Raw genomic sequence first — 13,427 nt, 5'->3', positions numbered from 1 at the left:
CACCCCTGTACCTCTTCTGCTCTGGATACTTTACATTCAATTGATGCATCGCCACAAGTATGGCTCACTGCAGCACTTGCTTTCCTGGCAGCCCCTCAGCTGACTTACGCGTCTTACTGACTTGATCTCTGTCTTACAACACCAGTTCCTTCTAATTACTTGTGGACTGCTAATAAAATGCCTGTTTTCCTAATTCCTTGTAAGAGGAACCCCTTCCTATTAATGCTTTTGGAATTCAGTTCATTGCCATGACTTAACTACTCTGTTGTCAATTCTGGGATAATTTTGACTGCTTACCCAACGTCTCCTGTGTTTAAATCACTCCATCTCTTTACTTCCTCCCAGGTGTGCTGCAGATCCTGGAGATCGTCCTCTGTGCGCTGGTTCTCATCTGTGTTGTCTCATCTTACTTCGCTCTGTCCGGTTTGAGTGCCAGCTTTGCCAGTGGCAGCTTTGGCAACAACTACTTCCCCTTCGAGGGGCAGGAACTGCAGCAGGTCCGCCAACTGGACCAGCAGTTCACAGTCATGCGCTCTCCCTTAGTGTATGGTGGATTGGCTTTCTCATTGTTGATGGGCTCCATGACACTTGGCATCCTGGCAGTAGGCTCCAAGCATCGGCAAGATCTTACCAAGAAGTGGCTGCTTTTGGAAGCTGCCTTCAGTGTGCTGGCTAGTCTGTGTTGTGGAGCAGCAGTTGGCATCTTCCTGCACTTTGCACTGGAGATTAATGCAACAGATGTATGCAAAAAGAGAGAGAGACTGTATGCTAGAAATGGGCTCAGCTGGATGAACTGTGACCTGGCAGGAACCGACGGTGCTGCAGCAACTTTTGCCATAATCTTGATAATATTCTACATGGCCAGTGTTGTGCTTGCCATCCGAAGTTTAAGAGAACAGACCCGAGACAGAGGCTATCCGGACGGTTCCTCAGCAGGCATAGAACCAGACTTTCCTAATAGGTACTGAGTGGCCAACTGCTTGTGCCCTCCATTTCAGTGGTATACACCCCTACTAGATTGTCTACCACAGGACACATATTACACCCATTACACTGACCTAACACCTACCTTGCAAGGTAAGTATATGTAAGGATAATAGTTCAATAAAATAGTTAACAGGGTTATGTATTCAATGTGGGGATAAGTAATATTAGGCTTACTTTGTGGAGGGAGTGGATGAGATATAATTGTAGGAGCAATTAGCAGCTTTTCTAAAAGTGATTATGGAAAGGTTGCAAGAAATTAATATAAGTCAAGAACATCAAAATTTGCTTCTACTACAATCCATTGGACTGCAATGCTGCAATATAGAGATGGGTTGAGCATTGTTTTACAGAGCAGTATCAATGTTCCTGTGGACAGATCAGTCACGTGTTCCTTGAAAGAGCAAGCAGTGGTTTATTCTTCTATAGAGGCCTGTTGATGTCTTGCACATGGGAGGAGGTGCCATGGTGTTCGGAAAATGTACAATCTCCAAAAAATCAAATGTTTATGCAAAAGAAAGTTTAATCATGTTAGTTATCAGTCAGCACATTAGCTACCTTCAGTGCTCCTAAGTATTCAATTATAACCTCTGGAAGAAGCACTTGTGTATTATAACATTTCAATTGCAGAACGTACCAAAGTTTGCCAAACGACTTTGGAGTGAAGGCAGTGGTCAACAAATAATCAAAAAGGGACTCCCCCAGTTTCTCTAAATATATAGACTAACAGGTCTACTCCCTGTGATATCAGTATTGTGAGCCTCCTGTACTTGTGTCCAGTGGCTATAGTCAGTAATGGTAGCTCACCTTTAGTGTGTTGCCACATAAACAGTATACGTTTAGTCTAGTCTCCCTTGATATGGCTGGAAACATTTCTGCTGTTGAAAAATCTTACAGCAGCCTGCAAAAGTAAGAACTGGTGACTTGGAAAGGACAGGCAGATACTACTGTTCTAAAGAAGCCTGTAATACACAATCTCTAGCATGATTTAATGAGTCATCTTTGTATGATGAACAAGAATGGGGGATGAAAAATGGGCAAGTATAGATGACTGCACCAAAATATTTTCTGAATGAACTAATGTTTACACTGCAAGTTTGTTCTCCTATGTATGTTTTACCACATAGTGATCAGCTGGTAGCTTTGCAGTGTAAGCTAACCATGCATCACATGCTTTTCCCCACATCAACAACATTGCTCCTTGCAGTACACATAGAAAGAAAGAGGAAAATGGCTCTAAGAATTGTTTTTGTGCAGGAAGGGTTTCCTTCCTGCACAAAACACAATCCTGCCTGTAACGCAGACACCATGGCGCAAGGGTGCCTGCATTGGCACTAGGCAGCACTCAATGCACTGATGCAGGTAGAGAGCAGAAATGTGTCTCATGTTAGTAGATAAAAGTGCATTCCTGCTCTCTCCATCATCCAGTGCAGCAAGTTGTATTGCTGTGTTGTGTGACAATTTGCTAAATCTGCCCCTTTGTGTCTGGGATGAGATTTGTAGACCAGGATGACCGCACATTCCTCCTGATCCATGGCTTTGTTCCTGATGCCACCTCACAATGTAGCCTTACATTTAAGTGTTAAGTTTATTGTTGGCAGTATCCAGGTTTGCCTTGAAATGGCTTACATATTTGTAAAGTGATCACCAGTAAATGTAAACATGGGATTATCCCTCCCCTCAGAGACCTCATTCCTTCAGTGTTTGGGCAATGTGCTGTATTAACCTCTCATAAAACACCCAGATACCTGCGGATTCATGATTATTCTTATGCTGTCAGTTTCCAAACCTATTTGAAAATCCCCAACATAAAGACCCTTAATGTGCGTCTGAAGATATCCTTAATTGGAATGACACCATCATCCTTAAGCCATTTGTTTGAAAGAGTGATCTACTTTTCCCCTTGTTTAGAAACTGCTCTCTCTAGACCTTCCTTTTGTACTAGGAATCACCATAGATCAGAGCCACTCAGCCTCATCTAATACATGAGAACATCGTGCCAGAGAAATCAACATTCTGATAAGATTTTTCAACCTCCATCACCGAACACGCAAAGTTAATACCATTAACACTTATCATGACAGAAAACCAAACACTGGCAAAGCCACTGGGTCTGGGTTTTTATTTGCTAACAAATGCAGTGTTGGCTCATTAGAATGAGGCATGAGAGAGAGGGCTGTAGTTTTAAAGTAGCTCCTTATGCAGTTCAATGCAGGCACTCAAGTGGAGGTGCAGGATACACGCAACGTCCACTGGCATTAGGTGAGAGATGAATATTCAACTGGGCTGTGCCAGCGTCTTGAGCCAATGGCAGAAAAGAGATCCTGATCGAAGAAAACCAGTGGTTGAACTGACAGTCCTGAATTCCACTTAATGGCCCAGGTTTACAAAACTGTCACACAACGCAATTGAGCAGTCAAAAATGCTGTGCTGCGTTGTGTGAGAGAAGGAGAGCACCATATCGACAGATATGACACTCTCCTCCCCTCCTCCAAGCGAAGACTTTATTTTGCTGCTGAGCGCCATGCACACACCTTCGCACCATAGTGCAAGGGTCTGTGTGTGTAAGTCTAGCATAGGATTTGTACTGGAAGGATACCCTTCCAGTACAATATACTACGCTTAGAAAGTAGGAAACGTTTTTAATTATGTCTATGTGTGCTGTATAGTGCAGCACACAAGCAAAGTCGGATAATAAAAATGAAATAAAAACATTTCTCCTATTAATGCATCCTTTCAAATGGCATTCATTTTTTGCCAAAGCACTGTCTACTATGGTTTGTAGACAGGGTTTTGCATCAAAAAGCATGGCTGGTACATGGGAAGGCTCATGTACCAACCATGTAATGCCCACTAAGTAACGTAAAGCTGTGCTTTGTGCTGCTTTGCTTTACTCTTAGGCAACTTTTCAGCACAAAATAAGTTTTGCGTTGGAAAGTAAATTAGAAACAAATTGTGCTGGTTTGCTTCACTTTTGTGATGCAAACCCAGTGCAAAATGTTTGTAAATCTATCCCAATGTATATTGTAAGCCAGTGGTTCCCAACCTGGGGGCCAGGGACCCCTGGGGGTCAGTGAAGCCTCCTCAGGGGGTCCGCGACTGCTTAGAAAATTGAATAATATTAACAGATTAGGTACCCAGCTTTTAGTAATGACTCAGAGGATGGGTCCCTGGATTCCAATAATGATTCACTGGGGATTCCGGGGTTCCAGTAATGATAAAGAAGGCGTCCACAGGAGTGTAAAGTTGGAAACCACTGTTGTAAGCAATAGGCATGTTTGATAGCTGCACTGTTAAAAGGCAGACTTAACTACTGAACAGAACTTTGGGTAGCCACTCGCTATGCACTAATCAGCCACCATCGTGCAAGGACGTCTTAGTACTGCAGTCAGGATTTCAAACTTTATAAAGCCCTGTAAACAAGTCCTTCCTTGCAGTGACTGCTTGTAAGCACCTAAGTGCTTGTTCAGCCAGCTCCCAGGCTACACGTGAAAAAAAATCCTACCAGGCTACTTTACACGTACTCTGCCTTTTAGGACATGCCAAAGATACCTGGGGTTGGAATTGCCTTGAAAGACAAGTGTAGTTTTACCTCTGTCAAATTGCTACTATGACACACTGAAATTACGGTAGTTCTGCCACTTCAGTGCCAACCCCAAAAAAACAAGTAATTTGTAAAGCATGCATGCACAATTTGATTAGTGTGCGCAACAGAAATTTGCATCAAACTGTAATAAAGGTCCCAGCTTTGATTCACCTGGAAATAAGCAAGGTTGAAAAGCACCTGTAACATAGTTTTGATGCTAAGGAGGACTCTGTGGTCAGACTTTTGCAAAGTTATGCTGCTGCAGTGGTGAACTGGCTCTGAATATGCAAGGCTGAGTGTCTTAAACCTGAAGATTAGGTTTCCCAGAATAGATGCGTGGTTGGTTGCTTTATAGGATTGGTGAGCTGCCCCAGCCATGTTGCATGGTTTGTGAGGTTGGATCATGGCTCTTGATGGACCACATCAGTTGCCTTTTGGTTGGTTGTTTGGTTGGTTGTTCATAGTGGCCTGAAGATGTAGTTGGTTGAAAACAATAAAAACCCCAGTCTTAACACGAGCACCATGTAAGGAGATTATGGAGACTAAATACCTGTTGAAACTGATTATTAGAGTAGATTTCTGTTAGCTTCAGACATGTCCATATGGTCCTCAGAACGTTCCTCCTGGAAGAACTGCAGCATAAAAAGCACCCGGGGATAGGGCAACATCCATTAAACGCACTTAAGCCCACCATGAAGGCATGAACAATGCAGACTAAAAGACCAAACAAGAGAAATGTTTTTCGATCTGTTATGAACCTGGGGCAATCAGCCTGAGACATAAGCACCCAGAGGAAGTCTTGGCATATTGTGGCACATGCATAAGTCACCTTTGGGTATTATGTGAATTTATCAATGGTTTAAACATTTCAAATTTTCTAAACCCAATATGTGAGATTGTATTGCTTTTTTACTATCATCAGCTCGTTATGTTAAGCCCCCTAGGGATTGACTTTTTAATAAACTATTGATCTGACTTTACCTTACCCCAAACGTGTGAATGTTGGCCTGACTTTCAACTAGGAGACAATGTTGCAGGTGACTTCGCTGCTGTGTTTCCTTACTTGCATCCTTCATCACCCTGCAATGATTGCCTGGTACCCTGTATAACGGTCGCATAGTGAAAAAGAGAGGAAGTGGGAGAAGAAGAGAGAGTGCAAAGAGTGTGTATCTGCTTTTTTGTGTGTGTTTTTATAGACACATTGTGGAGAGAGCTGTGCGCTAAATTACCTCTTTCCTGCTAACAGGGCACTTGAGCCCTCATTATGAGGTTCCGGATTAGGGATACCAGAGGACCAGATCCTCAGTTTCTGGCAGGTATGATTGCACCTAAATTCCTGACTACAGGTTATGTCTGCTGAAATGGGGATTAATATGCAAAATCTGTGCACTTTTATCCCCTGCTTGGTAAATGTGTTCAGGGGTTATTTTCAGGCCCCAGCTTTGTGGATCATTGGGAAGATGAGTGGGTTATGTTACAGCTAGAGGGAGCGTTAGTTGCTCCTCCATGCGGCAGCAAGCAAGGGTAGTGGATGGAGACAGCAGCCTCCCACAGCTCTACTCTATAGTTCTGACCCAGTGATTCAATGTCCGGAATTATTAGGAGCTTTTGGGCACTGTAATCTGAGGACAGAGACACTGGGAAAGTTGGACCAGAGTGGTATTTGTTGCTGGGATACTGCTGTCGGTGACTCATAATGGGGTTTGTGGACTCATTCTGCGGCTGCAAAAGAGTTTGGGAGATATGTCCCTCTATTTTTTTTCTCCAAACAAAAAGCAATGAAAAACCGCTGCACACCAGTCTTCCCAAACTTTGCACAGTTTTTATTGTAAATTCAGAAAACACCAATGTGTTTCACGGTCAGTGAGTCCTTTTACACTTTAACTTAATATACAGTAGCCTGTCCAGCTTTGAAACAGATCACATTTCACAACTGTAAACCACCACGTGCTCCGATTGGCAGGGAAACATATTTGCACTTTCAGAGTTACAAAAACAATCAATATATGCATATATAGCCATCCTCTGTATTTAGTCTGTACGGATATGTATAGCAATCTATAATCATTTTTATAAGGTACCAATATGGTTCCATCAATCCAACACATTTCACATCTTTCAACTTGTGAATTAACAATGTATTGCTGCATATTCGATGATTAGCAAAACTTGGATAACCTTAGAAAACAAATTATGTTTATTTGTTTATTTACATGTTTATTTGGTGTAAAAATGGCAATGGGAATATTAACAACCCAAATAATCCTCCTGCTTATATGTGTTCCTGTTGCCGCCCACACCAATATATTGTTCATTCCCATGTATCGGCTGAGTGCCTGATATATCTCCATAGGTGTCCACATCGTAGAGTATTGTACACATCGTATCAACAGGTGTTGACGTAGCCCTGGAAAACAACAACGGAACATGTGCTCTCTGATTATCAGATTGTACAGCCTTTCACAATTGTTTGGTGTGCTACCCTTCATCCATCTATCTAGTGTACTGCAAAAATCCTCCATACTAGATTCAGTATTGCTGCCACCACTGGACTCCACCTGCGGCGCTGGTGAGTCCAGAACTCCAAAACTATGCTTAGGGGTCTGGTTCCTTCCCTCAAAACCAAGCATTTCCCTTGCGAAGGCCCTTTCAGTCTCCACCATCCTCTCCTGAGCTAAGACTTTTTCAGTCTCCAGCCTCCCCTCCTCCACAGCCAGCTGTGCCAGGTGCAATCGCAGGTCCTCTCAGCCTGTCTATCATTGAGCTCCTGAAGGGACATGGGAAGGGAGGTGATTCTTATCCTGGCACTGGACCCAGTAAGGGATTCCCTATCTATGGGGTCCTCTCTCTCTAATGGTGTCCCTTTCCAGTCATTTTCTCCCTCAACTTCAAGCTCTTTGGGTTACTAGCCCCCTGGGGTGTGGACTGGGAACCCCCCACCTCAGAGTCCTCACTAATCTCAGGGTCCTCCTGGGAGGAGGAGGGGCAGCTGCTCTGTCTGGGTGTGTGCTCCTCACACAACAGGAGGCACATAAGGCAGGACGTGGTGGGGAGGCCTCCCTGGGTCTCCCTGCATCACAGGCACTCGGGCAGCTGACGAATTTGGTGGAGTCGTGCTTCTCAGGCGACTTACAGCGCAGCCGAGGGGTGCTCCAATCCATCCCCTCGGCTCTAATGGCATTGGAGGTGCTTCGTCTCGCTGGGTTCTAACGTGGCGGTGTCACTTTGGAGGGAGAACAGAGCCACCCACGGGGGACGCAAAACAGTGGGCCTGTGCTGGTACGCTGTCAGGATCCTTGCTTTGTAGCGCAGTAGGCTAGCGGCTGTACGGTGCGGGTCTCCTTTTGTGTCCTAGAGGTGTCAGTGGGTCCCAGATCGGGGCCTATCTTGCCAAATGTAGGTAACTCCTTGGGGGCTAGGTGGGGTTGACATGGGCCTTCCTGTTGCTGGGCAGCGTGCCGGCAAGGTGCAGAGCCAGCAATATAGCATCAATGACGAGTGCAGACTCCATTAATCCTTCCCAGGCACCCCCCCTCCTCAAAGGCTTGGGTCCAACAAACCAGAGTGTGAGATTGTACAACTCCTCAGGCCACACACGGATTTCCCTAGGGAGCTAGGAATCAAGGGTAGAGCTCACCACATGCTAGCTATGTCGACAAATGGAAACTGAAGCGCTCCCCATGCTCTGCAGCAGCAATGATAACTAAAGATGAGGCACCCACCATGTGCTAAATTCCACAAGGCACTCAATTAAAGTCATAAAAATATAGCACCCTCCTAGCACTACAGTTGTCAGACCAGGGGCAGCAAATAAACAACAGTGATCCCTTGCTGGCCCCTGGGAGAACACTGCAGGAAACGCAAGCCAGGCAGCCGTGGGCAGGGAGGCCAGCACAATAAGGCCCTTAATGGCGGTTTCCTCCAGGTTGTCCAGCAGTGCCTAAGAAGTCCAGTATAAAAGAACAGACAGAGCACCAAGCAGAAAAGCAATCCAGGAAGTCCTTTATGCCACCCAGCAGTAGCAGAGCAGTCCAGATGAGTCCTTTTGTGCAGTCCAGCAGTCTTTCTGACAGATGTTCAGTCCCAGTTCCTAGATAGCTCCAAAATCAGGGGCAAGCCCCTTCTACTTATACTAAAAAATGCCTTTGTTCAGGGGGGTAACTTCAAAGGAGTCCTTTCAAGTAAAGCACAACACCCTTTCACCCCCCCCCCCCATGTCCAGAGAGCAGTAGGGGGTAATCAGTCCATTGTGTGAGGGCAGGACACAGCCTATTCACATGTAAGGTGTGAACGACCCTACCTCTCCGCAGCCCAGGAGGACTATCGTTATGCAGATACCTCTTCTGTCACACCGAGCCCCTCCTGTGTGATAGCTCCACTTGGTGCATACGTTACAGACAGCCGTCACTCTGCCCCAGACATGGATTCAAGTCAGGCTGCAGAAGCACTAGAGGTATACGCCCACTTTCTAGAGGGACATTTCTAAAATAGTAATGAAAAACCCACCTACCCCAGTAAGCAGGATTTCTCACTACCATTCCAAACATACTAAACTGCACACACTATTCCTAAGAGATCAGAAGATACCAATTAGACATATGTCAGGGGATTCACAATGCAATCCTATGAGAGGAGCCACACTCACAGTGGTGAGAAACTAAATAGGCTGTTTGCCACTACTAGGACATGTAGTACATAAAGACATACGTCCTACCTTTTACATACACAGCACCCTGCCTGTGGGGCTATCTAGGGCCTACCTTAGGGGTGACTTAGGTGTAGGAAAAAGGGAGTTTAGGCCTTAGCAAGGAGTTTAACTTGCCAAGTCAATGTGGCAGTAAAGTGCACACGCAGGCCCTCCAGTGGCAGGCCTGAGGCAAGGTTTGAAAGGCTACTTCTTTGGGTAGTGCAGTCTGAGCTGCAGGCCCACTAGTAGCATTTAATTTACAAGCCCTAAATATATATACCACTTTACAAGGGACTTACAGGTAAACTAAATAAGCCAAACCGGTGTAAGCCAATTATCCCAAAGTGTAAGGGAGAGCACATGCACTTTAGCACTGATTAGCAGTGGTAAAGAGCCCAAAATGTTAAACCCAACAAAAGGCGGGTCTGAAAAATGGGAGCAGAAAGGCAAAACGTTTGGGGATAACCCTGCAGAAAGGGCAATTTCCAAAACATTTATTTGCCAGTTTTACATTATATGAGTGCATTGGTCCCGTGACAACACATTGATTTTTTTATTTTTTATTTTATTAGCATGGACCTCTGGTTTAATACCATAGACAAGTGTCAGGTCTTTACCATCAAACTCCAGCCTATGCTAATTAGGCCAAACACCCCCACAGTGCAGAATAGTAAATACTAAAACAAGCCAAAGATGCCTTTGAAACTCATTACTGTATTACAGTGTAATGCACCCATAACATTCACTTCAAAATCGAAGCAGCAGTGAAATTATGAACATATCAATCCAATTATGACATTGAAACCCTATAGTTCGTTGATGCAGACTGGGTGTTGCCTTTTACCAAATGTCACAGTTCACTAGACATTTTGTTTGGATACTCTAAATCTGAGTTTTTTGGTGTTACTCATATATTCTCGCAGCCTTGATCATATTCATCAGGGTACCCATCACCCACTGTTCTTTATTACCAATATACTTCCATATGCCATGGCAAATCTAAGATATTTTTAACTGCAGCAAATCTCACAGCATTGAGCATCCAGACTGAATAAAAATGTCAATTCTCCAAAAAGCCTTTTGAGTCACCAATCACGGAAAGGCAGCATGTTTCTCCATACTGAATGCTCGTACCATTACTTCTACTACAACGCTAAATCAACAACTGTTCAAAGAGTAACACTCCTCCACTCACACAGTTTGGCCGCCAAAGTCCTGGAAAGCCAATTGCAGGTACAAGTAGTTCTGTCCTCACAGCCGAAATGCTGCTGGCCCCTCCCCCGAATGCACTACATTACGGTTTTAACCAACTGAACTAGAATATGTCTCTACCAGATAAATTGTTACCGAAGGTAAGTAACTTGGTCATCTGATAGAGACTTCTGGTTGCATATTGCTTACCTTAGAATAGATATCCAAGCAATTTCCTCCTCGATGGTGGGCTACGAACCAAGATCATTCTCGAAAGTCCTGCAGGACCGAACAACCAAAGTAGCCGTCTCTGTGGACCTGACTGTCCAGGCAGTAATACTTTGTAAACGTGTGCAGGGATGCCCACTTTGCTGCCTGGCAGATATCTAGGATAGGAACTCCGCGTGCTAAAGCTGTGGTAGCAGCAGTTGCTCTGGTGGAATGAGTGTGTAAGCCCTCATGGGGTTGCTTCTTTGCCAAAGTGTAGCACATTTTGAGATGAGAAGGTACACTTTTGCACCGCCTTCCCTTTCTTTGCACCCACATATCCAACAAAGAGTTGATTGTCCACCCGGAAATCTTTAGTATGATTGAGGTAGAACACCAGCGTGCTTTTTGGATCCAGGCAGTGGAGTCTCTCCTCTTCATGAGAAGAATGTGGAGGTGTGTAAAACGTAGGTGAAGTGATGGACTGGCCTACATGAAAAGGTGTAACTACTTTGGGAAGGAATGAAGCCCTATAACACCAATTCGTCGGGGTGCACAGACAAAAATGGGGGCTTTGAAGAAAGCCTGAAACTAACTCACTCTCTGCGAGCAGAGATGTGGCAACAAGAAAAACAGTTTTGAAAGTAAGGAGCTGTAAAGGACAATTTTGCAATGGCTCAAAAGGAGCACACTTCGATTAAGTAAGGATAAGACTGAAGTCCCACTGAAGCATGATGAACGGAGTAGGAGGAAACAAATGGGTGAGACCCTTAAGGAATCTACCAACAATAGGAGACTTAAAAAGGTAAGGTTGATCAGTCAGTCCAAGAAAAGCTGAGATAGCCGATAAGTAACCTTTAAGGGTGCCCAAAGCAGAGCCTTGCTGGGCTAAAGAAAGAATGAACAATAGAACCGCAGAGAGGGGATCAACAGATGTGTTGTTACACTATGCCACAAGGTTATGCCAATGATAGGCGTATACCGTTTTGGTGAAGGGACGCCTGGCTGCCCAGGTAACATCACAGACTTCAGGTGGAAGGTCAAAAGCCGTCAACTGCCGCCGCTCAATATCCATGCATGAAGGCGAAGATTGGACAGGTTTGGGTGGAGAACTGTCCCCTGCTGCTGTAACAGAAGATCCTCCCGAAGCAGCAGTCTGATTGGAGGATCTGTGGCCATTCTCGGTAGCTCTGGGTACCATACTCTCCATGCCCAATCCATAGCCACCAGGATTACTTAAACCTGGACGTACTTGATCTTCTTCAGAACTCTGGACAGATGTGGTATAGGCGAAAAGGAGGCCTGAGTTCCACCCGACATGAAGAGTCGCTGAGCGAGTGCTGCCTTGGAAACTCCAACGTGCAAAACAGCTGACATTGCGCATTGTCTTTAGAAGCAAACAGATCTTACCAAGGCTGTCCCCGCTGCTGAAAGAGACCTAGCGCCACCTCTGGATGGAGATGCAATTCGTGATTGGCTGTGCTCAGATGGCTGAGTTTGTCTGCTCTGATGTTCAGAGAGCCCGCCAGATGTTGAATCACCAGGATAATGCCCTGATGTGCCAGCCATGTCCAGAGGCGCAGAGCCTCCTGACAAAGGTCTGGGACCCCACTCCGCCCTGTTTATTGCAGTACCACATGTCAGCTGTGTTTTCATTGAACACCTGCACCACTTTTCCTTTGAGAGAGGAAAGGAAAGCTTTTAATGCAAGCCTGGTCGCCCAGAGCTCCAAAAGATAGATGTGGAGTCCAGACTCCACCAGAGACCTCTAATCTTGGCCTCTCGCATGTGACCGCTCCATCCTAGGAGTGACACGTCTGTCACTACTGTCAGATCTGGTTGGGGAAGAGAGAGGGATCTGCCATTGACCCAATCCTGATTCGAAAGCCACCACTGCAGGTCTTTCGCAGCCCCCCCCCCCCGGAGATCTGGATGATATCGGAGAGATTCCTCCGATCCTGCACCCACTGGAAATTCAATTTCCCCTGCAAAGCTTGCATATGCCTTCTGTCATGTGTCACTAGCAGGATGCAGGAGACCATGAGGCCCAGCAGCCTCAGAGTCATTGTCACCAAAACCAGGACATATAACCGTGAAATATCGGAATCATCGCCTGAATATCCTGGACTCGCTTTTCGGGAGGATATGCCTGAAACTGCACTGTGTCCAGAATTACTCCGTTGAAAGGGAGCATCTGAGAGAGAGTCAGGTGTGACTTTGGCACATTTATAGTGAACCCCAGCGTGTGCAGGAGGTTCACCATAGTCTGAAGACGGGAGATGACTTTTTGGGGTGTGTCTGCCTTTAACAGCCAGTCATCGAGGTAGATGAAGACTGAAACCCCCAACCTGCGTAGATGAGTTGTGACCACCGCAATCACTTTCATGAACATCCGAAGGGCACTGGTAAGGCCAAAGGGAAGCACGGTAAATTGAAAGTGCTCATGACCTACCACTAATCGTAGATAACATCTGTGGGCAGGCAAGATGGGGATATGGAAATAAGCGTCCTGCAAGTCCAACGCTACCATCCAGTCTCCTGGGTGCAAGGCAGACAAAACCTGAGCCAATGTGAGCATTTTGACCGTCTCCTTTTTGAGGAAGAGATTGAGGGCGCGAAGGTCTAGGATAGGACGTAAGCCCTTGCCCTTGTTGGGCACCAGAAAGTAGCTGGAATAACAGCCTGTAATAAGCTGCCTGGTGTGTGGTGGGTACCTGAGGTACTTACACCTCATACCAGGTCCAGGTATCCCCTGTTAGTGTAGTGTAGGCA

The 13,427-nt window shown here is 45.5% G+C and overlaps 1 protein-coding gene across 3 annotated transcripts in view; it reads left to right on the top strand.

The window, feature by feature from the left end:
- The window catches only part of MARVELD3 (MARVEL domain containing 3), a 37,618-nt gene extending 32,063 nt beyond the window's left edge, over positions 1–5,555 (top strand). For all 3 annotated transcript variants that reach the window (XM_069217348.1, XM_069217346.1, XM_069217349.1), the window contains exon 4: positions 346–5,555. In XM_069217348.1, the coding sequence (XP_069073449.1) occupies positions 346–968 (623 nt within the window). In that variant the 3' untranslated portion in view covers positions 969–5,555. The remainder of the gene's footprint in view (positions 1–345) is intronic.
- Positions 5,556–13,427: the final 7,872 nt, after the last annotated feature.

Source organism: Pleurodeles waltl, chromosome 12, assembly GCF_031143425.1.
Source record: "Pleurodeles waltl isolate 20211129_DDA chromosome 12, aPleWal1.hap1.20221129, whole genome shotgun sequence".
Classification (NCBI taxonomy): Eukaryota; Metazoa; Chordata; class Amphibia; order Caudata; family Salamandridae; genus Pleurodeles; species Pleurodeles waltl.
The sequence above is the reverse complement of the archived record's forward strand: the minus strand, read 5'-3'. Positions and strand labels throughout refer to the sequence as shown.